At 38.7% G+C, this 26,607-nt stretch overlaps 2 protein-coding genes across 2 annotated transcripts in view; both read left to right on the top strand.

The window, feature by feature from the left end:
• The window catches only part of si:dkey-192l18.9 (F-box/LRR-repeat protein 7), a 30,356-nt gene extending 17,436 nt beyond the window's left edge, over window positions 1-12,920 (top strand). The window contains exons 3-4 of the mRNA XM_058399781.1: window positions 8,838-9,461; window positions 10,769-12,920. Coding sequence (XP_058255764.1) covers window positions 8,838-9,461; window positions 10,769-11,505 — 1,361 coding nt within the window. The 3' untranslated portion in view covers window positions 11,506-12,920. The remainder of the gene's footprint in view (window positions 1-8,837; window positions 9,462-10,768) is intronic.
• A 4,788-nt stretch (window positions 12,921-17,708) lies between these two features.
• napga (N-ethylmaleimide-sensitive factor attachment protein, gamma a) lies at window positions 17,709-26,398 on the top strand. Its single transcript, XM_058408218.1, has 11 exons — window positions 17,709-17,882; window positions 17,992-18,059; window positions 19,506-19,590; window positions 19,769-19,786; window positions 19,881-19,911; window positions 21,336-21,445; window positions 21,555-21,621; window positions 23,015-23,085; window positions 23,182-23,260; window positions 23,357-23,566; window positions 24,601-26,398. The coding sequence occupies exons 1-11, from the start codon at window positions 17,830-17,832 to the stop codon at window positions 24,742-24,744; spliced, it is 936 nt and encodes a 311-aa protein (XP_058264201.1). The 5' UTR covers window positions 17,709-17,829; the 3' UTR covers window positions 24,745-26,398.
• The last annotated feature ends 209 nt before the right edge of the window (window positions 26,399-26,607 follow it).

Genomic DNA, 26,607 nt, shown 5'->3' with positions numbered 1-26,607 from the left:
TTCCCACCATTGTCCATTTAACATCATATTCAGTAACACATTAATGGGGTGTGATCCATTATCTTCAGCTTTATGAGTTACATCTCAAATCACTGAAATATAGTAGCTAATGATCGGTCTGTAGGGACATCCGTTCATGAGCCCAAATGCTGATCCCTGCTGGTTTGTCAATCACTGGCAAATAGTGGCAGCCAAAATACCTTGCTGTGGTTACCCACTTGAAATGCAGAAGGTTTTCTTTCACATGTATTTTTCCCCTCTTTAATGTGCTCTATCCAAACCAAAGTCCAGATGTTTAACTTGTTTTTTTTCTTTGATATCTCAAACATGTGGATTCCTCGGCCATGTGCAGCTACTAGCGGTTCATGTTAAGGTCAGACTGCTGGAAGAGATATGACTCTCATTATATGCTCACAAACAGCAGTCTGATTAAATATAAACAACATCCATATTAAGAATAATTCAGCTTTTTGGACTGGCTTATGTTAGATTGGTAACGTCATACACGCTGCAGCATGCGTTGATTCTGATAACCTTGCCGTAATTTGTACAGGTTTCCCGCCTCGGTGTATGGGTTCTGTTTTGTCTGAGATGTTTTGGCTCCTCTTTTATGTTTTGCCTCATGTGTGTGTTCAGTTGCTTTGGCTCCACTTTTCTGTTTAGCTCTTGAGTGTGTATTAGTTTTGGTATGAAGATTAGTTTATGATTTGATTTCCTATTCCATCTAAAGAGATAATCAGTCTTGGATTTAAATCCCAAATCTAATTCTCCACACACTACAAACCCAGTGGGTACAGTTAAACTTTAATATGTTCTGGCTTCAGACTGATGCTGGGAAAAGATTCAGTGCTTCTTCGCTGCAAGGTTTTAGTCATATTTAATAAACGACTGAAACTGCTGAAGTTGTAATTTCCTTTTTAAACTGGAGCTGCTATGTTCTGATGTCAAAAGCACTGATTACTGTATATATGCCACCAATTTAACTGTATTTCTCTCTTTTTAAGCCCAGAAGGATAATTGGTTATATGTAATCTTCCATGACAAAACATTAGTCACATGTGTCATTTGTTTCCCAACACTTGCTTACGTCTCCTTTGGCTGAATAACATCACCAATCCTTCCAGTGGCTTGTGTTCCTGTAGTCCACTCTTCCACTGATTGAGCACAGCTGTAGTTTGTTGGTGCCTATATTGGTGTTTTTCCTGCTCTACGAAATGATACCACAAGTATTTAATGAGCTTGAGGTCTTGTGATTTTGTAGAACATTCTTGAAGTGTCCCGGTGGAAGGTGGCAATTGTGTGATTTGTTCAACAAGCACGGAGAAAGTGCTTGTTGAACAAATCACACAATTGCCACCTTCCACATATTAAAACATATTAAACCTCTTACCTTGATTTGGTTCTCCATGCAGGTCGGCATAGTTTGTGCATTCGTACGACTATTGCACAAATCAGACCTCTGTTATTTTCCCTTATTCCTTGTGAACAACTATAGATGCTGTACCACATGACCTTACACACACCCACAAACACCTGAAGCACAGCAATGCATCAACTCTGCAGAAATTAAAGGGAAGAAATAATGTAATAAATAGTGAATGCTTGCTTGTAGTGAACAAATCTGTCCCAAACCAATGATTATTGAATATGAAGTTCCCACTTACTGAACAACCAGTGAATGAAATTAACAAATGAGTCAAAACTCATTATGCATAGAGAGACCCACAAACATCCCAAGAGTTGTTCCTGTCAGAAGAACAGAAACATAGCTGTGACTTATTTAACCAGCCATAAACATTGTTGCTTTACTTTTCACTTTTTTATAACACACTGTACACTTGCACCCTAATAAGCTTAAAGGTGTATGCTTAACAGTAGTTCTTTTTCTCAGGACTGGGGCTGCAGTAAATGTGCAGTAATTCAAAAAGCAGACGAGAAATCATTCATAAACATCTGCTTGGAAAATGCCTGGCTCTAGAAAGAATGGAATCAATATACACATTGCGACTTTAAAAATTGGACAAAGAAGCATGAGTGAGAATTGATGAGTGAGAATCCCTCAAAATTGCTTCCTATTTCATTAATAATCATGCAGCTTTGTTTCCAGTTGTCATCCTGACATGTTCCACTTGGACATGAAGCACAGAAGAACTGACCATCTGGTTTTATGTGAAGTTAAAATCATCCAGGTGTTCAGTGTCTTGACATTGTGCTACAAGACGTCCAGATAACATTATGTCTGGGGACTTATACTGACCATTACATCTATTTATTATCTAGTGTGACCCAGGAGAGGATGGGTTTTCATTGAGGCTGGTTCTTCTCAAGGTTTCCTTCCCTTGTTGCCTAAGGGAACTGTAAAAGCTGCTTTGTTTGCTGTTATTAAAAGTGGTATATAAATACATTTGAAGCAAATTGAACTGAACCATCATCATCATCATCATCATCATCATCACCAATCTGTATTAAATACATAGTATACATAAAATATAGAATACATACAACCTGCTCTATGAAATAAAACAGTAAAAAGTAATTTTAAAACACTTCGCAATAAACAAGTCCCGGGCATGATTTTCCTCTGATAGCTGAAGATAACTTTTTGACCCCACTTCCTCTACACGTACACCAAGGTCTACAGTGAGCTTCTTAAAAAAACATGACAAAAAATCCCATCCACTTAGTCTCAGAATAGAGCTAAAGAAAACAAGCCCAAGTTAGTCTTGATCTAGCTGTTCTTGCCAGCTGTGATACAAGATGGAGTACAAGTAGGTGGGCTAATTATCTCCTTTCTGATTAGATGACTATGGACCGTTGCCTGATCAGGGACACATGTAGACTAATTAGTGTTTTTGGAAACTGCTTCTTGGCCACCCTGAGTTAAATGGATGGATCCCAAGTTTAAGTATGTTCTGTTGATTAGGAAGTAGTGAGCCGTTGGTTGGCAATTGGTGCAGTGTACTTAACTCGGATTGATTCATCCTTTTCTAAGAAAATGTAGAGTCGCATCAGTTACAAAGAGGTTAATGGGGTTTACTTTGGATAGATGATGGGACAAAGTGGACCAGGGCATTTCATTTGGGTTTCATCATCACTGGGGCTGTAAAATATGAGATAGAGACAACAGGCCTAGTACTGACTTATAGTGGATAAGCTTGCATAACCCATAGTGTGTAAAAAATATCTACAGAACAAAAAGAGATCTGTATATTAAAGTAGAACAACTATCCTTCAAACAATAACAAGGACTAGGGCTATATAGTAAAGTAGACTAGCATGGAATACTCATGAACATAGTATGGATAACATAATCTCCACCACCAAAAAGTGTTGTACAACCATTGCTTAAATTCTATTGCTGCATAAACCTCATATCATCCTCATACCATCTCAGGGAGTTTTTCCTTGCCACCATTGCCTCGGGCTTTCTCATTAGGGATAAATGTTAAGGCTAAATAGTAACGTAACAATAAACTTTATAATTTTTGTATGTTTCCATACTTCTGTAAAGCTGCCTTGAGACAATGTCCATTGTTCAGAGCACTGTACATATAAATTGAATAAATATGGTTCAGGTACAATATAAGGGGAAAAAGAGAGAAAATATTGGAAATAAAAGAGGTGAAAGTTGATGTCTTAACATTTGACACTACTTGAACAATTTTGCTGCATACCTCATTAAGGCCTTGATTTACTGTGTGAAAACTTGTTAAAAATGTTCAAGGTGACTTACTAACAAGGTCTACAGCACATTGCATTCACATGAGCAAAATAACCTCCTAAAAAGATTCAGCTTGAAACCCTTTCTAATAGAGCAACACTCAGTTGCATGGTTCTACCCAGAACCTTGAAGATTTCCCAGAGGGACAATTGAAAAACTTTGTAAGGGTTCCTAACTTTTGAAGAGTTCACAAGTCAGAGTTAGTGCAAACTGATTACTTTTGCACCTGCAATGAGATTCAACAAGCCAGAAAGTCACTTTGGGAATGCCAATTACTTGCATGAATTAATGAGTGGTGATGTAAGTTTGCTAGTTTCCGACAGTCTTAAACAAAGTCATAATAAGGAGAACATTTATCTAAATTTTACTGGAATAAAATCATCAGAGCTTTATTATTTTTCAAAATCAAGACTTAATGTTACCATGTTAAAGGTTCATTCACCACACATTCACACATCTAATCCCAATTTAAAGGAAAACTACATACTTAATTACTTACTTATTAATCCTTATAATTTATAATCTCATCTTCTATGACATCTAGGATATATTTTTAATGAAACTATGAGCTTTTTTTCCCTTTAAACTTCGTTCATGTTGGTCTATTTTGGCCTTGCTTAACAGTTTCCTATATTACCCACAGTGCTGTTTGACAATCTGTTTATTGTGGTGCCAGGGGAAATTTGCCTTTGCTTCATCTCTGTCTAAAGTGAGTGATGCAGCAGAGCTTTAATCCTTTAGTCCAACTGTCTCACCTCCTCATTTGTATATATTAAGTGAAGCTTCTAAAGCTTTAACATTCATGCTAATACCGCTGTCAAAGTCATCATTCTCATCATCTGTACCGTAATCTTTTGAATATTTGCGTTGCCACTGGAACTTTAAGTCCAAAGTTTCTTGTCTCGTCTATTTCTACACTGGATTTCTCATTAATAATGGTGAGTAAAAAACCTTTTTTGTTTTTAGAAGCCAACAGCAAAGCCTGACCACTATCCCTTCTGTTTGAGATAATTTAAAATACTATTACTACTATTAGCTGCCAGTGGAACAGCACAGGAAATTGTCTGCTGTGATGTCAGAGTAGCAGGTATCCACTGTCTTCTCATGGAAATAACAAAAATACTGCACCAACCAATAAATCAACGTGTGTGGGGCATCACAGGTATTTGAAATAAACATATTTGATATATTTGACAGACCTTGTAGAGAATCATATATAAGACACGATGCCAGCTTCTATTATCGTGCTGTATAATTTAGTTGGGCTATACTGTGTGTTGTATATGGACCTATGTTTATGTAAATATTATTTGGCCAAGCAGAATAAGCTGGTCGTGACTGTACATGCCTTTAAACACTGGATATGAGCCAAAGACTGCTTCAGAATTTATAAAGTCTGAGGCTAAACCCAAAGATTGTGGGACACAATGACCATCTTGAAGTCTTTTATGCAGGAATGACAAGCATGAAACCCATGGCAGATGTGGTCACTTTGCCATGTAGCTCTTTAAATGCAAAGTGGTTCTGAAATTTGACAGTTAGCTGTGTTGAAAGGAGTTGTTGCACACTGTTAGAAATGAACTTGCCTCTCCAAGGGTTGATTCCAGCTGTGTATAATGTGTTGAATGTGATACATGTTACAAATCCACTGGGAACAGCTACATAGCAAGACCACCCAGGATGGAGAGAGGCTGGAGTATTGAGCAGGGATTGACCTAATCCCTCTTCTCTCCTGTTTCAATCGTCTGTCTTTTCTGCAGCTTTCTCTTTTATGCTGCAGCTAATTGTGTCCTGGGGCAAATTTCATGTGCAGGTTTGTTTTTTCAGTCTACTGAACAGAAGAAGTCACAAAGTAGGAGAACCTTAATTGAAATTCCTCTTAATTATACAAGCATTGCTAGTTTGACTGAACTGTCACTCAGTGGAGATTAAATGTTACTATCGAGTGATAATCTAGGACATGTTTCAAATTATGGACCTAATAATAATGACAGTTCTTCAGTCCTGAAAAGTTCTGGTCTTTGCTGAAAAGTACCACAGTACATATAGTATTTATCTGAACAGAAACAAACAAACATGTATGAATAAGACACACTGAGCCTCATTTATCAATCTTTTAGTAAAGTCACGTATCAATGTCCATACAGGTGAAACCAAACTAAAATTTCTTACGAGATTTGTTCCTATGTCTGTGTGTATTTAGTGAACCTTATATCGCTGTCAAAGCCATCATACTCGTCATCTCGTAGATCACTAACCAGCTGAGCCAAGTCTCCGCCGTAACTCTGCACAACTATAGCTACGTTGCCACTGGAACTTTAAATCCAGTGTTTCTTGTCTCGGATAATCCTGCACTGGATTTCTCATTAATAATACACTGAACATTGCAGGAAATTGGCGAGTGAAGAAAATAAGCTCTTGTATTTTTAGAAGCCAGCATTAAAGCCAGGCAAATATCCCTTATGTTTGAGATAATTTAAAATTCTATTACTATTAACTGCAAATGGAACAGCACTGGAAATCTTGATACATGCCAAACACCTGTAAATTACCAAGCCTGTTTACGGCACAGCTAATTTGCATATAATGACAACACTAAACAAAGAACAAGGCTCACAGAACTAAAAACCTTCCAGTAATGTAGCTTAGACACACAGACACACACGAACTTTCATAACTTGCCTTTCTTTTGTCCTAATTTAATGCCTAGTCGTATTTGCCTTAATTTATGGATGTCTTTTGGATTGCTTATTGAAGTTATTAACATAAATTGACTGAGTTTCATAATTATTTCATAAAAAGGGTGTTTGATTGCAATAAATGAGCTGTTTAAATTTGACGTCATGTAACTAACTCATGCCAAATATATGCGACTTGAAGCCGATCGGTCGAGGTTCACATCAGCGAGCCTTCTTATACATAAATTTACACAAAATCAGGAGCTGTGGTAGTATACATACGTTTTTCCAATCTGACTGGATTATCATGAATACTATAATTCTTGTTCAAATGCCCTTGCGACCTATTTATTAATAAATTCATTCATATCCAGTTTGAAATATGAGGCCCAATGTGTGTCAAAGACATATGGCTGAATAAAATCTGGTGTCCCTAGCCAAAGTCATCTCTACGTTTTTCATTAGTCTGAAAGGAATAAAAAAGCAAAGTGAGCTAAGGTTAGACAAATATTTCCACTGGAGTGCGCCATATTGTCATTGTACTAAAACCAGTTTATGATTAAGCCTGTCAGAGGAACAGTTAAAATGATTTTTTAATGTAATTTTTAATCTTTCTTTTAATAACTCCATGGTCAGGGGACACAGACATGTCTAGACTACAACACATTTCAGTGGATGTGTATTTTACTCCAAGTTAAATAGATTTACAAAAATAAAAAATGTTTTGACATCAGGGGTTTAAAGCTATACAGACATGCAATAATAGATTACATACAGCTAATTTGTTTTCATTTGTCCAATAGTACTCTCAAGTGTGTACTGAGTAAATCCCTGGTTTGCCTCTGCATGTCTGAGAGATGGTTGGATGCTCGGTTAGTTTTCAGAATGCTGTCTCCTGTCCCAGCAAAGACATTTTGCCCCCCTGGAGAGAGAATCTGTGTATGTCATCATGACCTGGCCACCAATCAACGTGGTCTCGGGTCATGTCTGGAATACAAATCTACATGACATGATTGTATGCACATGCACACATATACACATACACACACACCATAGTCACATAGATTTACAAGGCAGAGAAACAGGAGGATTTGTGTGTCATTTCTGCTTTAAAATGTTAAGGAGAGGATCCATCTGTCCGTAGTGATGCATAAATCTACAAGCCGGCCACTCAGACCATCACTGTCTTAAAACTGTGTATAAGTGCTCGCTTGCATCCATGAATTCACCCAGCACTGCGAGAAATAGAGACTGGAACATTTGTTGTTTATAAGACAGCTTATTACAAAATTTTAACATGAAAATCTGACACTAATTTATTTTCTGAAAAAAGAAACATGAGGTAGGTCTACAGCTGCATGAATGTTTTCCTCATGCAGTCCTGTGACCAGAATATGGCAGACCAGCGGGGAATTTGATGGGCTGTTGGTCTTGGTGTTATGGATGCCTCAGTAATTCCTCTAGACCGATCCTGATTCCTTACCAAAAGACCTTGAGGAGCCCAGGTGCAATAATAAAGATACTTCCTGTACATAAAGGCATATCACATTTAGACCCTCATTTCCTCACCAGGATCATCTCCCAAAATCTGTGCAAATGGAGCAGTTTATTGTGGGTTTGTGGAGACAGGGACTATGTATGTACAAGGTTTTTTTTTTACGTATAGAGAAACAGATCAGAAGGGAAGGCAGGAAGAGATTATAAGACTTTTCCCAATTTAGTATAGTTCCTTATGTAGCAACAAAATCTTAGCGCTCAAATATTACACAGATTACATCTTTGCCTTGACTAAAGATTCTTATCTAAGACCAAAGAATGATGTTTTAATTCCCAACTATTATAGTTCCCAATTGCTGAGTGTAAAGCCTAGTTCATGGAATTTCTGCTAGCACTTGAGAAGAGCATTCTGGATTTGAGAGCCAGTTGTGAAGCAAGAATCAGATAATCAGAACGATGTTAATGCAGTCTAAGAGACCTCATCACACGCCATTGGTGTTGATGAGATCCAGCCAAGCGATCGCTGGTTACTACACATGTTTGCTCTCTACCTCTGCAATCAGTCACATCTGCTGATAGTACGACTTTCTGTGTTTATAACAACCAATCATGAAACGCCACACATGCCATCTAACGTCTTCTCTTTGAACACTCTGATGAGACATTTAAGATAAAAGTGACACTTGATCAACACAAAGTTGTACTGAGATGATAGCTGGGGAAATTCCCTCCAGATCTAAGCTTTAGTGAAAATGTCGAGTGTTCATTCGACTATTTGATGACATCTGGTAAACCAGGCTGAAATGATTATACATGATAAGTTAATCAGATTGTTTTTCACAGTAAAACCTATGGCTTACATTACATTTGAATTCATTAGTATGTGTTGAGCAGTAATAAGAAGTGTTAACAACTCTCTCTCTCATGCTTTCTCTCTCCAGACTCAGACCTGAGCATGAGGACACATAGCACCCCGAGTCCTGCTCTCATCCTGAACTTGAGTCCTTCTCATCTTTCTCCTCAAACTCTCCCCAATGGCCAGGAGTCTCCCGCCTCATCCCCATCTCCATCACCATCCCCCACCATTCCTAGAGAAACTGTTGCTATAGTCCATGCTCCTCCAGGAAACAGCAAAAAAGTTTCCAAATCTCACTCCATTGCACTCACTGAATTTCTTCCAGACCCCGTTTTGTTGCAGATCTTCGCTCACCTGTCTACACCACAGCTTTGTCGCTGTGCCCGAGTATGCCGCCGCTGGTACAGCCTGGCCTGGGACCCGCGTCTTTGGAGAACAATCCGACTGAGCGGAGAGCTACTCCATGCCGACAGAGCCCTGAAAGTCCTCACTCAGCGCCTGTGCCAGGACACCCCCAATGTCTGTCTCACACTGGAGATGGTGGTAGCAAGCGGATGCCCCAGGCTGTCTGACCGTGGCCTGCGTGTGCTAGCTCACTGCTGTCCTGAGTTACGGCACCTTGAAGTGGCAGGCTGTTATAACATTTCTAACGAGGCGGTCTTTGACGTCGTTTCCCGGTGTCCTAACCTTGAGCACCTGGATGTCTCTGGTAAGCAAAGCAGCATGGACATCATAATTGAGTCATAATAACTAACAGTCAGGAACTCTACTTCTTCATACCACCTCATAGTTCCCTGGTCCCTAATTTGATCCTGAGCTTGCGATACTGTGTAATTTTGCATGTCCATGTGGATTTCTTCCAGGTTCTCTGGTTTCATCCTGCCTCCAAAAACCATGCCAATAGGTCAATTAATTACACTAAAGTTGTGTACATGGAGCCCTGGATGGACTAATGTCCTATCCATGGTGTATTTCCTTATACAGCTCTCCTGGGATAGACTCCGGATCCACCATGGCCTGATCAGGATAAATCACTTACTGAAGATAAATGACTGAAAAATAAAATGCAAAGGGGTTTTAAAGGGAACTACATGTTGTGTAATAGTTAAACATATGGTGCGGATGATTCACCAACATGGCTTAGTCGACACATTGAACTTATCAACATATAATCTATATTTCATGGTGCCGAATCGCTGCCATCATCCATCACACTGTACTCTGTTGGACTGGCTGGGAGAGTAATTCATAGCAGTGCTCGGAAAGCTGGGAAAAGCATTAAAGAATTGGGGAATTACTGCCAGTCTTACGGTTCCCCCTGGGAGAAGAAGAGGTCTGCTGCGCTCTGAGAGTCTCAGCCTATGGGAGAAGGGTCGGTCTGCTGCTTTCATTAATGCAGCGACACACTCAAAAAACCCTTGGTGGGCAAAGCTACTGGTGCACCATTCAGAAAAGGAAGTAAACCCTTTGTCAAAAGAATAGGTCTTGTTAGTTGTGGTCATGCATGCTGAGAGTGAGAAAAGAAAGATGGCATATCAATTTAAACTGAAGGAAAACAGACACCGAAATGTTCGCTTTGATATTAAATGGTGCCCTGTGTTTTCCTACCTTTTTGTATGTTTTCTTTGTATTTTTTGTCTCTACTCTTCGAGGCAGAAGTAAAACATGAGTCGATTTAAAAATACCGCAAAAATCTTTTGAGTCCTTGGATAATAATCTAAATTATAACATCGACTGAGAATGTCAAAAGAATGTCTTTAACAATACGGTGGCCACATTAAACAGCTTGTAATGTGTATTCGTGGGTGCTTACTTAGACATCATGCTTTCTGTCCATCACTGTGACTCTAGCCAATCGTGGGAGGCTGTGAGCTCATGTTCGTGGAAGAGCGTAGATGTATATTAGTTATTTTTTAATGTACAGTACAATTGTACTGAAAATGTGTTCAAACAGGAAGTAATGAGAACATTAGAATCAGGTTTAAGCACTCACAGTGTATCTTTGTTTCCCCTCAGGCTGCCCTAAAGTGACATGTATAAGCCTGACTCAGGAGACTTCACTGCCTCTCTCTCCGCTCCACGGACAGCAGATCGGCCTGCGCTATCTGGACATGACGGACTGCACATCTCTGGAGGATGAAGGCCTACGTGCCATCGCTCTTCACTGCCCGCTCCTCACCCATCTCTATCTGCGCCGCTGCACCCGGCTGACAGATGAAGCGTTGCGCCAGCTGACTCTTCACTGCCCTGCACTGCGCCAGCTGAGCCTGAGTGACTGCCATTTACTGGGTGACTTCGGCTTGCGCGAGGTGGCCCGCATGGAGGGTCAGCTCCGCCATCTGAGCGTGGCGCACTGCAGCCGCATCACTGACGTAGGCCTGCGTTATGTGGCACGCTACTGTCCACGTCTACGCTACCTGAATGCTCGGGGCTGTGAAGGCATCACGGATCAGGGCCTGAGCCATCTTGCTCGTGGCTGTCCCAAGCTGCGGGCGCTGGACGTGGGCCGATGCCCGTTGGTGTCAGACATGGGACTTGAAGTATTGGCACGTTGTTGCGCTGGGCTCAGACGGCTCAGTCTAAAAGGATGTGAGAGCATAACTGGCAGAGGGTTGAAGGCATTAGCTACAGGATGTCCTGAACTGCAAATGCTTAATGTACAGGAGTGTGAGGTGCCCGCAGAGGTGCTGCGGCTGATACGACGCCACCGCAGACGCTGTGTGATTGAACACACCAACCCGGCTTTTTACTGAGCTCACTGGCGTCTTCTGACAAGCGGTTTATTTACCGCAGCTTTATGGTTTATTGATCTCGAGCGTGTGTGAGGCTTAAGATGACAAGGTGTGCAATATGTCTGTCAAAAAATTTACCTTGCCACTACATGATGCGTGTAATAGTATTTATCAGAATAAAAAGGTTACTGGTATTCTATCTAATGTTTATTATATCTGTCTGGTTTTGAAAGATGATACGTCTCCAAAAGCTTTAATTCAAGTGATAAATCTGGAACATGCCGGGTCTGTGGCATTACCACTATCCAAAGGTACTTTGCTTTATTTTAATCTAAAACTTTTTAAATGTTTTGTTTGTTTAAAATAATACAGTTTTGTGTGGATATTTGCACTTTAAAATTCCTATATGATTATAGCATTGCATTAAGAAGAAACATCTTCTTATTGTATTTTGTTGACAGGCCCATACACTTTTCTGTATTTTTGTTTTTCCACTTAGTGTTGAAGTAAACAAAAAATGTAACACATTTCTGCATGACCATTTTCGAACATCTTTTGTCCTTTAGTACCAAATGGGCTGTAGGTATTGTGCCTTTAAGACCAATATATGTGCCTTCTGTACTGATTGTCTGACCTCTTCATGCCCCTTGCCTGTGACATGTAAAATCGTACGGAAATCTCCAGAAAATTCAAAACAACCATATAATAAAGTGGCAGTTTTAGCCATCTTTAGAATCGTCACCTATTACAAAGCTGTAAAAATATAGAGCTAATTAGATAAACAGGCAAATAGTTACAATCTGTGAATATTAACTTTAAATTAGAATTAGATATCAGTAGCCCAGATTACACTGCCTCCTATTTAAAACAGTTATAAACCCACTCAGGCCTACGAAAGTCAGGAAGTTTCAGCTAATTGATGAAATGCTGCAATGAAATAAAGTACTGTTTCATCCATAATGCAAGTAACATTTCAAATCATAGTGCCTTGATCAAAAAGCAATCCTTATTAATATAGTCTCATAAACTCATATAAATTCCTCCAAACAAAAATGCCAGTCATTTCTCATTTCCAGGTCCTTTAGAAGGTTAGGTTAAAAGAAATATTTTTAGCAACATTTAGCTGTGTTCACCAGCATCCTCTGCATGCATCAGTACCTCTGTTATATATTTGCATATGTAAATGTCTTCATGGTAGTGATGTCACTTGCTGAAACAGGCTGTATTTTAGTTTCTATATATTATATATCAATGTTTACATGGTACAATGAACTGAAAAAAGCATGTAACATCCAGTTTTCTATAGTGTGTGTCTTTTACATGACCCCAATAATTATGGCAATAGATGAGCTTGGCTATAATCAGTGTTGTAGAGGTGTTGGTTGACAGAAATGATCAATGACAACAAAATATTGCTGCTACAAATAAAGGGCTACTTATTTAACATGCTTTAAAGGATTGACTTTTGTTGCAAATGTGCATTCTGTGATGACGCTAATTACTATGCATTTGTTTATGATTATTTGGTCTATTTATCATACTTTAGGCTTGTGTCATGCATGCATTAGGGTTGCAGAATGGAGAAATAGATAATATCTGAGATTCACCTATGTATATTTTGAGGTCTGGTCCAAAGCCACAATGACACTGCTGCCCCCTGATGGTTTAAATCCAAAGACAGATGAAAACACTGGTCCATTTGAGTTTGTTTATGAAATTGTTTACTTTAGTTTTTATTATTTCAGATTACTGATTAAGGATCCACAGGATTAAGCATCAGTTTCCTTCCTCATTGCGTCAAAACATCACCATGCCCATGAGGTCATAGGTCATGGATTTTGTACATGGATTGGAGGAATTAAAGAAGCAGTGGTCACTCAAATTCAAAGCTGAGTAAGGAAGATGTATGGAAAAAAGCTCATTGCCATATACCACAGATGATCTTCCTTAGTTTCCTGCCACTTTTTGTAAAAGAGTAATGCTAGGAGTACATAAATTACGAAAGCCTTTACGTAAGCAAAACCAAAAATCATTAAGCACTGATGAGTTGTTTTGAAAAGGCCACAGACGTGCAATTCACCCAAGTGTTTCAGTCTCATAACAATATGGGCGTTATCCTGTGGGAATCACATTATACTCCATTAATACTTCCTCTGTGTAATTGTGTAATGGCTAAGTAATATAAATCCATTTTACAGGCCCAGATGTTAAACACTGTTCCACTATGATTTTCCTATAAACGCACACAACTTAAAAAAATAGTACTAAAAAGTACTTTTCTGAACACTAGAAAGCATCAGTCCCTTTCCAATAAGCGGATCCAAACATCTCAGTCCATTGTGTTGTGTGGCTTCCTTCTTTCTGAAGAATGTAGTATTATACTGAAAACATATCACATGACAGATGGTGTCTTTTAAAAAGCTTTCCCATCCCAACTGCCACATCATCTCTGAGATCTTTGTTATTCATATCTGATTCATATGCTGTGTTTTGGCCATATTTTGAGTTATTAGGAAATCAGAGTATCGTTATACAGGCTATATATATATATATATATATATATATATATATATATATATATATATATATATATATATAGTATCTCACAAAAGTGAGTACACCCCTCACATTTTTGTAAATATTTTATTATATCTTTTCATGTTACAACACTGAAGAAACGACACTCTGCTACAATGTAAAGTAGTGAGTGTACAGCCTGTACAACAGTGTAAATTTGCTGTCCCCTCAAAATAACTCAACACACAGCCATTAATGTCTAAACTGTTGGCAACAAAAGTGAGTACACCCCTAAGTGGAAATGTCCAAATTGGGCCCAATTAGCCATTTACCCTCCCCGGTGTCATGTGACTTAGTGTTACAAGGTCTCAGGTGTGAATGGGGATCAGGTGTGTTACCTTTGGTCTTATCACTCTCACACTTTCTCATACTGGTCACTGGAAGTTCAACATGGCACCTCATGGCAAAGAACTGAGGATCTGGAAAAAAGAATTGTTGCTCTACATAAAGATGGCCTAGGCTATAAGAAGATAGAAGACCCTGAAACTGAGCTGCAGCATGGTGGGAAAGACCATTCAGCGGTTTTACAGGTCAGGTTCCCCTCAGAACAGGCCTCGCCATGGTCCACCCAAGAAGTTGAGTGCAGGTGCTCAGTGTCATATCCGGAGGTTGTCTTTGGGAAATATATGTATGAGTGCTGCCAGCATTGCTGCAGAGGTTGAAGGGGTGGGGGGTCAGCCTGTCAGTGCTCAGACCATACGCCGCATACTGCATATATATATATATATATATATATATATATATGAGCTGAGCTTTAAGCATGCTCTAAGCCCTGCCTTTGCCTTCTCTCATGTTTAATAACCCAGACACCTTACTTCTGCCTCTTTACACACTTATTCCAAAGAGTACAGAAGGTTAAAATAGAAATGTGTAAAGTTTCATTTATGAAAAATGCATGTAAAATTCACAAAAGAAAAATATATCTGCCACGAATCATACAGATTTTAGCTTGTGAAAGTAAATTAGTGGCTTTTTCACCAAAGAATCCAATGAACATGGAAAAAAAACATCTCTTACATTTTAGCTAGCATGATGCTAACTGATATCTTGACGGAAATTGTGTGAGAATCTCATTTTTCACAAAGGTTTCTTTGCTGTCAGTGACTTAATTTTGCTCTGTAACGGGTTTGAAAGTAACAGGGTTGCTTTTTAAGCACAGAATTAGCAACTACACAAAACATGGTTAACTAGCATCCATGAGGCAATGATATATTTATTTTCAATCACATTTTTTATGACAGCCTAATTTATGACACTAGATACAAACAGTTTTATTGGTAAATCTTTTATAGAAGTATTGACACAAGAAATTTGGTATTTATAAAAATCCCTGAAAAAACAAAAACACAGCTGCATTGTAATTGTGCATGTGTGTAAATGTAAGCATAAGAAGCCTAACTAATATAAATCTTGACTTGATCTACTTCAGATGGAATAATTCTCATGGATTACTGCACTTTTATATACTTTTATATATATATATATACTTTTATAGCTTTTAGCAAGTTCCCTTATTCAGAGTGATTTATATAAGTGCTTCAAAGTCAAAAACATACCCTGTGCTAATTCACTATATCATGGACTAAGAGTACCACTAACATTTCGTTAAAACCTTTTGTTTTAAATTACTGGAATCAATTTATAATATAATAAGTAAGAAATGTGAGCCAACACAAACCCTTAACTTTTAAAATAAGACAAATAAAAGTAATAATTTTTTCAATTAGGACAAAAGAAATACTGTCATATAAACAGAGGAAGGTCTGGCCTGTCTATGCATGGTCATAAGCAGTAAACAAATGCCTCAGTGCTCCCAGCTGTCTATGAACTTGAACTTTCATGGTTTTGTGGGTGTCACTGGATGCGAAACAGCTGTGCTGGGAACACACTTCGCACGTTACGGATGATCAATATACACAAATGAGTGCAAAGAAAATCACGATTGCAGAAACTTCTGTAAGTCAGACAGACATTTTTTTGTTTGGATTGGCTTGTGCTGGCATTTACACACATCTTTACTAAAAAGCTTGATAACTGAGGCCAACTGTCAGTTAATATCAGAAGATTATTGACTGTAAATAATGAAAAAGAACAGAATTTTCTTTTCCCCTGATCTTCAGGAAATTTGGATGATCCATCTTTCTGTTGACTGTGTGACTCGTGAAATACTTCAAATATTTCCTAGGAGTAAATTATGTGTTCAGGTAGCAGGGTTAGGTGAATGTAGTGGGAACTAAAATGTGCATTTTTTATAATGTAAAATAGATTATTTTTTTAATAATGTGAAATAGAGGTTTTTAAACATGAGATGTCAAATGGTTTAACAAATAAATTTTAAAAATAGGAATTTTTACATACAATATGGTCAAATGTACGGTCAAACCGTCACAACCAGGTGTGTTTTCTGAGCATATCTTTCCAACATCCTGAGCATTTATACAGTGCTGGTCCCCACTTTGAGGTTGAGGACAGGGCATCAACATTTATTGAAGCACTGAAAAGTTATCTTTCTGAAACATGTGCATGGTTTCACTTTTATTGAGAAATGTATATTACTTTTATTTACACTGAAAACGTAATATCAGTAGGAAACAAATCACACGTACGTTGGCACCCAAACTACTATCACACAAATATTTCTCATAGAAATATTAGATTAGATTTAACTTTATTGTCATTGTGCAAAGTTTATGCAATGAAATGCAGTTAGCATCTAACCTAGGGGTGTCCCATCTTATCCGCAAAGGGCCGGCGTGGGTGCGGCTTTTCATTCCAACCGAGTAGAAGTCACACCACAAACAGGTGGAATTAGATTTGACGACTTCTTGATTGGAACGAAAACCTGCACCCACACCAGCCCTTTGTGGATAAAACTGGACACCCCTGATCTAACCAGAAGTGCATAATCAGGCATAACATTATGAGCACTCACAGGTGAAGTGAAAAACACTGATTATCTCCTCATCATGGCACCTGTTAATGGGTGGTTTTGAGTTTGACAAGGGCCAAATTGTTATCTAGACCACTGGATCAGAGCATCTCCAAAACTGCAGCTCTTGTTGGGTGTTCCCGGTCTGCAGTGGTCAGTATCTATCAAAAGTGGTCCAAGGAAGGAACAGTGGTGAACCAGCGACAGGGTCATGGGCGGCCAAGGCTGATTGATGCACGTGGGGAGTGAAGGCTGGCCCGTGTGATCCGATCCAACAGACGAGCTACTGTTGCTCAAATTTCTGAAGAAGTTAATGCTGGTTCTGATAGAAAGGTGTCAGAATACACAGTGCATGACGGGTCAGGGCTGTTTTGGCAGCAAAAGGGAGACCAACACAATAGTGCTGGCAGGTGGTCATAATGTTATGCCTGGTCATATATAAAGATATACAGCTATGGGGGTTAAATATATATATATATAGGGAGAGTGGAAGATTTGGAAATATCTGGTAGAACTCAACGGTGTCTGTAGCATGGAAATATTTATACTGTATTTAAAATGGCTAATACACCGTTCTGTTTCACCCCATCCTGTCATAGCTGCCTGGAGCGCCCTCTAGCGCCGGAGGTTCTCGGTTCATTTTGTTGTCACGTGCATTTTTGATAACTGGACAGTAAAGTAGCCAATCGCAGAGCAGGAGGCGGGGACTCATGGCTCATCAGTAGCGACCCGGAAGTCATCGCACGTCAGGAGGAACGATCACAATAAACCGGGTAGTCACTGAGTAAGATCTCCGTGTGATATAAACACTACATGGTGAAAGGATCTGGATCAGAACCATGGCTCAGAAAATAAACGAAGCCAATGAGCACATCGCTAAAGCGGAAAAATAGTGAGTGTTTATGATCCGATGTGTTTTGTTTGTTCTATAGCGCTAGCTTCCTGTGTAATAGATCCAGTTTATAAACACACTGTGTCTTGTGTCTGATTAAATATTCCAGTTTAAAGACCAGTTTCATGAAGTGGAAGCCGGATTATGACAGCGCTGCGTCAGAGTACGCGAAAGCAGGTAAAGGCATCATTTATCTGCATTTAATACACACACACACACACACACACACACACATATATATACACACACATACATATACATACACACACATATATATACATATACACATACACACACACACACACACAGAGTGATGCATTAATCCACCTCTATGCAGGCTGATGTATGGTTAGTGACTGTGCTGCCCGAACATAATAATGTCAATAATGTATAATTTAGAAGCAGCCATGGACGCTGGCCACCATTAGAACAAATCTAAAACATACATTATACATACTCTGTATTTGGGAGGAGTCTTGACCATCATGAACATTCCATTCCAAAATCCATGGCTGTTAATACAGAATGCATTCCTTTTACTGTTACAGTCATCTCCACTACCGAAAGCTGAAAAGTCAGGGACCGAAGGTTGTGCCAATATATCGATCCGAATATGATGAACAAGCACAATTTGATACAGCAGCTAAGAAAAAGCACTGAGTGTAAGAATGTAGCGGTCAGGTGAATAACACTGATTATCTCCTCGTCATGGCACCTGTTTTGGGTTTTCTTTTTCGTTTTTACATCACGTGGATGGCTGGGTGCGTGTGCTGTTTACCTGGGGAACACATGGAACCAGGATGCACTATGGGAAGAAGGCAAGCCGGCGGAGGCAGTATCATGCTTTCCTGCCATCCATGTGGATGTTACTTTGACATGTATCACCTACCTAAGCATTGTTTCAGACCACATACACCCTTTAATTGAAACGGTAATCCCTGATGGCTGTGGGCTCTTTCAGGAATGGTTTGATGAGCACGACAACGAGTTTGAGGTGTTGACTTGGCCTCCAAATTCCCCAGATCTCAGTCCAATTAAGCATCTGTGGGATGTACTGGACAAACCAGTCTGATCCATGGAGGCCCCACAACTATCGCAACTTAAAGGACTTAAAGGATCTGCTGCTAACATCGTGGTGCCAGATACCACAGCACACCTTCAGGGACCTAGTGGAGCCCATGCCTCGACGGGTCAGGGCTCCTTTGGCAAAAACACAATATTAGATGGGTGCTCATAATGTTATGCCTGATCATTGTATATTGGAAATAATAAATACAAATTAAGAATATGTAATTTGTCTCTCATTGGTTCCTGACAATTTGTAGTGTGGGTGTGGGGATCCAGCGACATTCTAAAGATTTATATATAATTACATTTTCATCAGGGATAATAAAAATAAATATTTAAATAAATTGTCTTTAAGCTTACCATTGTTGCAGTTAGGTATGTTTAATGATTTACTGAAGCCAAACATTTTTATCGTGAGCTAAATTGTGCAACCCTAGCTTTTCCTTTAACTCAGTTTCTGCTGTACCCCACGTCAATAATACAGAGCCACTGTATTCCTTTTTACGTGATTTGTCTATTTCCTTTGTGTAACACGTTTTTTTTGTTTACATCCAGCTGTCGCGTTCAAAAATGCCAAACAGCTTGAAGAAGCAAAAGATGCTTACTTACTAGAAGCAGAGGCTCACACCAACAACAGAACGTATCCTTTCACCTCTCAGAGACTTTGTTAGCTGAATGTATCCGGATATGGTGCCCCATTTAATCTTTATGATGACATTGTTGTGTGTTCTGACTGCTGAATGAGACCGCACCTACACAATGTTGACTAAAAATACATCATGCTCTTGCTGGACTTTTTTCCTTAAGTCATGCTCCAGTCTTTTCCATGCTGCAAAGTAAGAATTTGAAACACTCCATTGCTGTAACATTACAGATATCTGCATGTGTGTCTACAGATGATACTGAATCTGATCTTTCACTTCTTCACAGGGCCCTCGAGCAGGCAGGGATGATGCTGAAGGTGAGTTCATGTAGAAGTCAGAAACATGACTGTTCTGGGGTAATGAGATTGATAGTACAGTTGAGGAAGCTGTCATGGTGTGGCGCTCTCTTGGTGCATACATTTTGCTAGTGTTGATCTGAGGAGAGCTTCTGAAACTGGTGGTTGTCCTTGTTCTAGTAGGGAAAAGTTCATGTGATGTGAGAATATAGTGATGATTTCAGCTGTACAAATTAAGCATTGTAATAGTTTCTTGAGCTGATAAGAGGAGGAGGAGAAATCACATGGTGATGGAGGAGGTATGGATGCCCACATGAGCAGTGGGGGAACTTTAAAACCAACCTACACTGTAAGAGTTGAATCGATGTCACTAGCTGTGTAACAGTCAGAAAAATACAATAAGGAGAAAATAATAAAGTGCAATCGACTTCAGCCCCCTACATTATTATACCTTGGTGTTTTCTGTTTGGCTTTTTCTTAACAGTTAATATATTTAATTTGGAGAAAGAAAACATTTTGGAATTATATTAACCATGATTTAATGATACATATCATATTCATACTATCATAATAGACTAGCACATAATTTAGGTTGCATAACTTTCCAGTAATTATGTGTTTGGTTCATCCCAAATGAATTGAACATTAGGTGGAATCTTTCCAGTGAGTATTTAATTGCCTGTGTGGTCCACTTATGCACAGAAAAGGAAAGTTCTAAATATTCATTAGGGAAATGAATACCAGCACTGCTCAACATATTCTGTCCAGCTCTAAAAAAATGATTAAATAGCAGAAAGAGGCAGAGAGATATGCCTACATTTTCCTTCATAAAGAAATCCCATACAAGTCGATGAATATGCAAATTAGTAACAACCCAAATCTACATGGACCACCCCTTTCCCCTGGCAAACCAAGCACTGTGTGGTCGGTATTTGCATATTGGTTCCTGATAGGCTGTTAGATTTTGTGACACAACAATATTTGCCAGTCATGTTTTGAATACTGACTCAGCTCCTTTTTAAACCACTAGGTGGAGGAGGATTTCTGTTTTCTTGTTGCTTGTGTGTTTGAGATGCTTGTTCGAATGATGTCTGAGAAAAGAGTATTTGAAGGACTGATTTGGAATTAAATGTAACAATGGACATTGCCACAAAGCAGTGTTACTATAATATATCAATTCTTATATAATTATTGATTTTTAATTAAAATAAATATATTCTTGAACAGCAAGCCAGAGGCAACAGTGTCAAGGAAAAAATTCCTGAGACAATATTAGGTAGAAGACTGGGGTGGAATTAGACTCAGAAGAGAAGTTTTAAATCTGTTTGAGGCATACAAACCAGGCCAAAGAGTATTGCCAGTATATCTTTAACTATATATTTCCTAGCTTATAACTCTTCTCCAAAAGGTTAACATGATATATTTTGCTTCTGTTTTTTTTACAGGACATGCAGCGGCTGCCCGAGGCAATTCAGTACATAGAGAAAGCCAGTATGATGTACATAGAGAATGGCACCCCAGACACTGCTGCCATGGCTCTCGACAGAGCTGGAAAGTGAGTGATTACGTTAGATAAGATACATATTTGAATAACCTTGCTCCAATAGAATGTGGTCATGATCACATGTAATTTATTAGAATAACACTGACAATCTGATTGGCAGGTTGATCGAAACTGTGGATTTAGCCAAAGCTGTGGACCTCTATCAGAAAGCTGCGTCAGTGTTTGAGGTGAGCGACAATAAAATGTTTGAGCGTGAAAACGTCACCGACTTTGTGTGAATCAGCTGTGGCTACAGTAATGTGGGTATTTGAGCAGGTATTTTCATTTATAATTATATTTATGCACTCACATAGCTTTATTATCAAAGCTGGTTTATATAAAGAAATAACATCCACATCACATTACATTAACTCAATATACTTACCCCAGGTCTCATCAGCTACAGATCTTTTACACTGAATGCCTTTTCACTCATCTCTCACAGTAACCAGTAGTTTTTTTTAATGCTATAAAATATTTTATCAAGATTTATTTTCTCTTCATCATTTATTACTAAATAAATAGCAAGATTTCATCCTCCTTATAATATTGTGGTGATAAATTTTCTAAAGCAGCACCTCTGACAGTTGCATTAAAAATCACAGGCTTATTTTAATGAAATTTTTCGGTTCCCTGATGGTCCAGCAGCCGGATCCTGCATACTCACCATCATGGCCTGGGTTTGATTTCCAGGCAGGGAACCTACGCAGCCACCGAGGGGTTAAGTCTCAGTGCTGGTCTGAAAAGAGCGGATAAAATGGGAGGGCAGGGCATCCGGCATCGGATGATCTGCTGTTAATGAAATTTTTCTAATCTTTTATTTAGTCACAACACATTCACAGAGACTTGTAACAAGTAGATATTCACATAACCACATAATCTAAAGCTTTTGCAAGTTCCTTTATTAATCACAAAGTCTTCATTTCTCAAAATCAGTTAAATCATGTGTGTGAGATGATTCATTCATACTTATTCAGCCCCTTTAATTCTGAAAAACCTGGCAAGTGAAAGCTTACACACACAGCTCACTGGTTAATTAGTTTGCACATGTGCGATTGAATAAACGAGGCTCTGATTGCATAGTACATGATACAATTAATTCATCCTTCCACCATGATTTGCAAACCTTTTAGTAATGCTTGTTCAGTGAAGAGAATTATGGGATGACTGCCTTTGTAAAATGTTGGAAATAAACTAAATTATTCTACCATCTGTCGGGGAGAGACTTTATCCTGGGAGCTCCCAACTTTAACATGATAACATCCATCCATCCATTTTCTATACCCGCTTTATTCCTAATCAGGGTCACGGGGATCTGCTGGAGCCTATCCCAGCGCACATTGGGCGAAAGTCCATCACAGGGCTACATATAGACAGACAACCACACACACTCACTATTATGGGCAATTTAGAATTACCAGTCAACCTAATGTACATGTTTTCGACTGTGGGAGAAAACCAGAGTAAACTCACCTAGGCATGCGGAGAACATGCAAAGTCCAAACAGAAAGGCCCCTGCTGATTCGTAGTGTAAATACTACGGTATAGCAGATACTGAGCAGTTATTCTTGTCTGTTACAGAACGAGGAACGTCTGCGGCAGGCCGTGGAGCTGCTCGGCAAAGCGTCTCGACTCCTCGTCAGACAAAAGAAGTAAAGCAGTGCACCCAAACTGTGTATTATCCACTTTATAGCGGAATATACTTTATCCTAATTCACAGTTTCTCATGTTTTTTTCCCCCCCTAAAGGTTTGATGAAGCAGCAGTTTCAATCCAAAAGGAAAAGAATATGTACAGAGACATAGAAAATTACCCGACGTGTTTTAAGGTATGACCCCTTTTACCCATTCTCGTTTTAATGAATCAAATGATCAGCTCTTACATACCTTGTAATATAGCCGATCTTTTGCTCTGTTGCGTTTAGAAAACCATCGCACAAGTGCTGGTTCACTTACACCGAGGAGATTTCGTAGCGGCTGATAAGTGTGTGAGAGAAAGCTACAGTATCCCAGGATTCAGTGGGAGTGAGGACTGCGTTGCGTTGGAGCAGCTGTTACAGGGATATGATCAGCAGGATGAAGAGCAGGTGGCCCGTGTCTGCAACTCGCCACTGTTCAAATACATGGACAATGACGTAAGTGCTACATCAGCTCTGTCTGAAAACATCAGCTCACCACTTTCTAACTTTGTTGTTTAATGGGTAGATTTAGTAAAAGGGGCTGTGCACCGTAAATAATGCAGCCCAAAATACATTCTACACACTAGAATGAATGCCTAAATAGCTATAATAACATCATTGTTGTACTGATACACTGTAGTATTTAGTGTCGTGTTGTAAATTTCAGTTTGCAGCTCACGTATTTTCATTTTTAGAGGATGTAGTCTCATCAGTTGTGATGGGAGTTTTGGCTCTTTCAAGGAGTCAGTGTTTCAGTGAGCGAGATTTCATTTCCTTAAGGTTTTTTACCGTTCATGTTCAATTCATCCAACTGCTGAGATGTTAAAAAAGGTTTTCATGGAAACACTTTCTATTAATAGCATTGACTATTAAAATATTGCACACAATGATTAACATTTTAACAAGACAAGATCTTGACCATAGGATGCTTTCTCAGGTTTAATTTCTATTATCTGTTGAAGGCTGTGGACAAGCACAAGTCTTTAAATGTAAAGGTGATTAATGTTCTGCTCCAGCTCCTTCTACAAGTGTCGCCACATTTTACAGGAAGTGGCTCATTGCTGCTGTTCTTCCTAAAGGAGACATTTTCAGATATCAACTATAGGGATTTCAGAAGGACAAAATCATTATAAGATTTCTGTTTATGGTTGAATAATATTGGGTTTTAATAAAGCTATACATATAAGCTAAACATGCCACTCACTGTGGTCATTAGGTTACAGATTAATTTTGATTAGGGTGCCGATAGTTCTACAATAGATTACATCAGTAATAAAATGTTAAATGTTTTACAGTAAAATAGTGAAAATCCTTTATAATACTATTCCTGTATTAGTACCTCGTGTTTTATAGGAATTCTAGGAATTAGTAACGTTAAATACCTGATTATTTAGTAGCTAAAATATTTTTCTGCAGCGATTTTAAGAGCCTTAGATTCTTACCTTTTTATGTTTCACTACTCAAGTAGACCGTAATATTTTGTTTTCTAGTATGCTAAGCTGGCCATCACTCTCGGTGTGCCTGGAGGAGGGAAGAAGAAGAAGGCAGCCGCTGCTCCTGGAGATGGAGGAGCGAACAGTGCAGCTGATAAACCTGAGGAAGATGAGGACGAGTATGCAGGAGGACTCTGTTAGTTACTTGTCCATAACATTGCTTCATCCCAGTGTCCATTTTCAGCCACAGGGAGAGATTTTCCTGTACTGTGCATCCTGCTGTTGAAAAACACAAATCCATCTTTTTCTTTGTGTATTTTAATGTTTAGGTTTAACGCTTCATCTGGAATTGGTGAATTGAGTCACAGCCAAAATGTGGTCTAAAGGAAAAATTCACCCTGATATTCATTTTTATAATTAACATGTTATCATCAATGATTTGACATCCAAGATTTATTTTTATAAAGCAGTTGGCATTTTTGTCCATAACCTGGTCAGGATCCCTGATGTTTAAGATTGCTGACCTTTTTTCTCCATTGTAACTGTAGCAACATCCCTTGTCACTTAACAAATCGCTAAAATCCCACAGTAATAATATAAATACAGCATCAACCTGCGAACAGGCAAAGTGCTAAGTATACAATCACAAATATTTCAATAGAAGTGTGCTTTAGGGTGGAGTTTTCCTTTAATCCACAATGTGTGCTTCTAGTGTAGGGGGTGTAGCTTTACACACTGTTGCTCAATGCTTCTGAAATGATTTCAGAGCATTAAGGCTCTGCTTCCATCATGGGAAGCGGGTTAGGGTTGAACATTCAAGAGCAGCTTTCCACTTAGGGTGTAGTTTCTGTTACTGCACCATATATTTTCACCTAGCCTTGGCATGGATTCATCTGCCTTATCAAATACTTTCAACAGTAGAGAGCAGAAGCATGATCGTTGCATTCAGTCATCATCTGATGATCTGAACGTTCTGGTTTTTGCGTTTCCTAACAGTACTCTCTCAAGTGTTCATGAAGTGAATGAGATATTAGTACATTTTACTATGTGTAATGTGTATGCAGAATAATAAAAAACATACACATAAGATCTAAAATTCTACACAGTAATAGGTGAAAAATCAAAAACTTATTTAATATAACCTGTACATTATTTTTGTCATGGTAACACGCTGCCTGAGGGTTAATTTATATAAAGTGATTGTCACGGTAATACAATCATTACACCCCTTTTTTTTTTATTATAGTATAATTTAAATCTCAGTACCAGTTTACCTTACATGCTGCAGTGTTGAAAACAATCGTGCCTGAAGATTTAAAGTCAAAACATTAATGATTAATGATCCTTCCTTAATCACTGACTTCAGTCATATGATCACTCATCAGCCACTGTTTCCATCAATCTCATAACACATTCAAATCCAAACTATATTCAGAGGATATGCTTATTAACGATACAATAAAAGTGCATGAAATGCCTTAATATTACTTCCTGGATCATAATGTAATGTATTTTCCTGCATATTGGTTATGGGGGAAAAAAACACACTATATGAATTGAAACTTCAGGGAACAATTTCTCTTTGAAGTAGTTTAGCAAGAAATTCTTTTCCTAGGTGTTGGAAGGAAGTGATGTATGATGTGACAGCTTTTGTAAGAAGATATCTTGTGCAATTTTTCTTGTCCTTTATAATTCCATTTCATGCTTTGAAATGATGTGTGCATGTTCTAGACAAACTATCTATAAACTCTAAAATGTCTGAATTGCATGTAAACTTGTAAACCAGTGTGTAAATGTGTAGCGTCAGCATTTTGATGAAAAAAGTACAAAACTCTGATATAAAACATGAATCTTACATTGTTGTGGTTTGTATTATATCTAGCATCGTTATTTTTTTCTTGAATCCCACTCCCAAAGGAATTCAGATCAATCCTGTATACTCCCACCTGTTCAGGCATTTACGTAACCAATGCCACCCATTCTCACACTGGCTTGACCAATTCTGACCACTCCTACATTGGCTTGACCACTTCCACTCACTCTCAAATCTTGACCAGTCCCATC

The sequence above is a fragment of the Hemibagrus wyckioides genome, linkage group LG01 (genome assembly GCF_019097595.1).
Source record: "Hemibagrus wyckioides isolate EC202008001 linkage group LG01, SWU_Hwy_1.0, whole genome shotgun sequence".
Taxonomy (NCBI): Eukaryota; Metazoa; Chordata; class Actinopteri; order Siluriformes; family Bagridae; genus Hemibagrus; species Hemibagrus wyckioides.
This window is presented reverse-complemented; position numbering and strand designations above follow the sequence as displayed.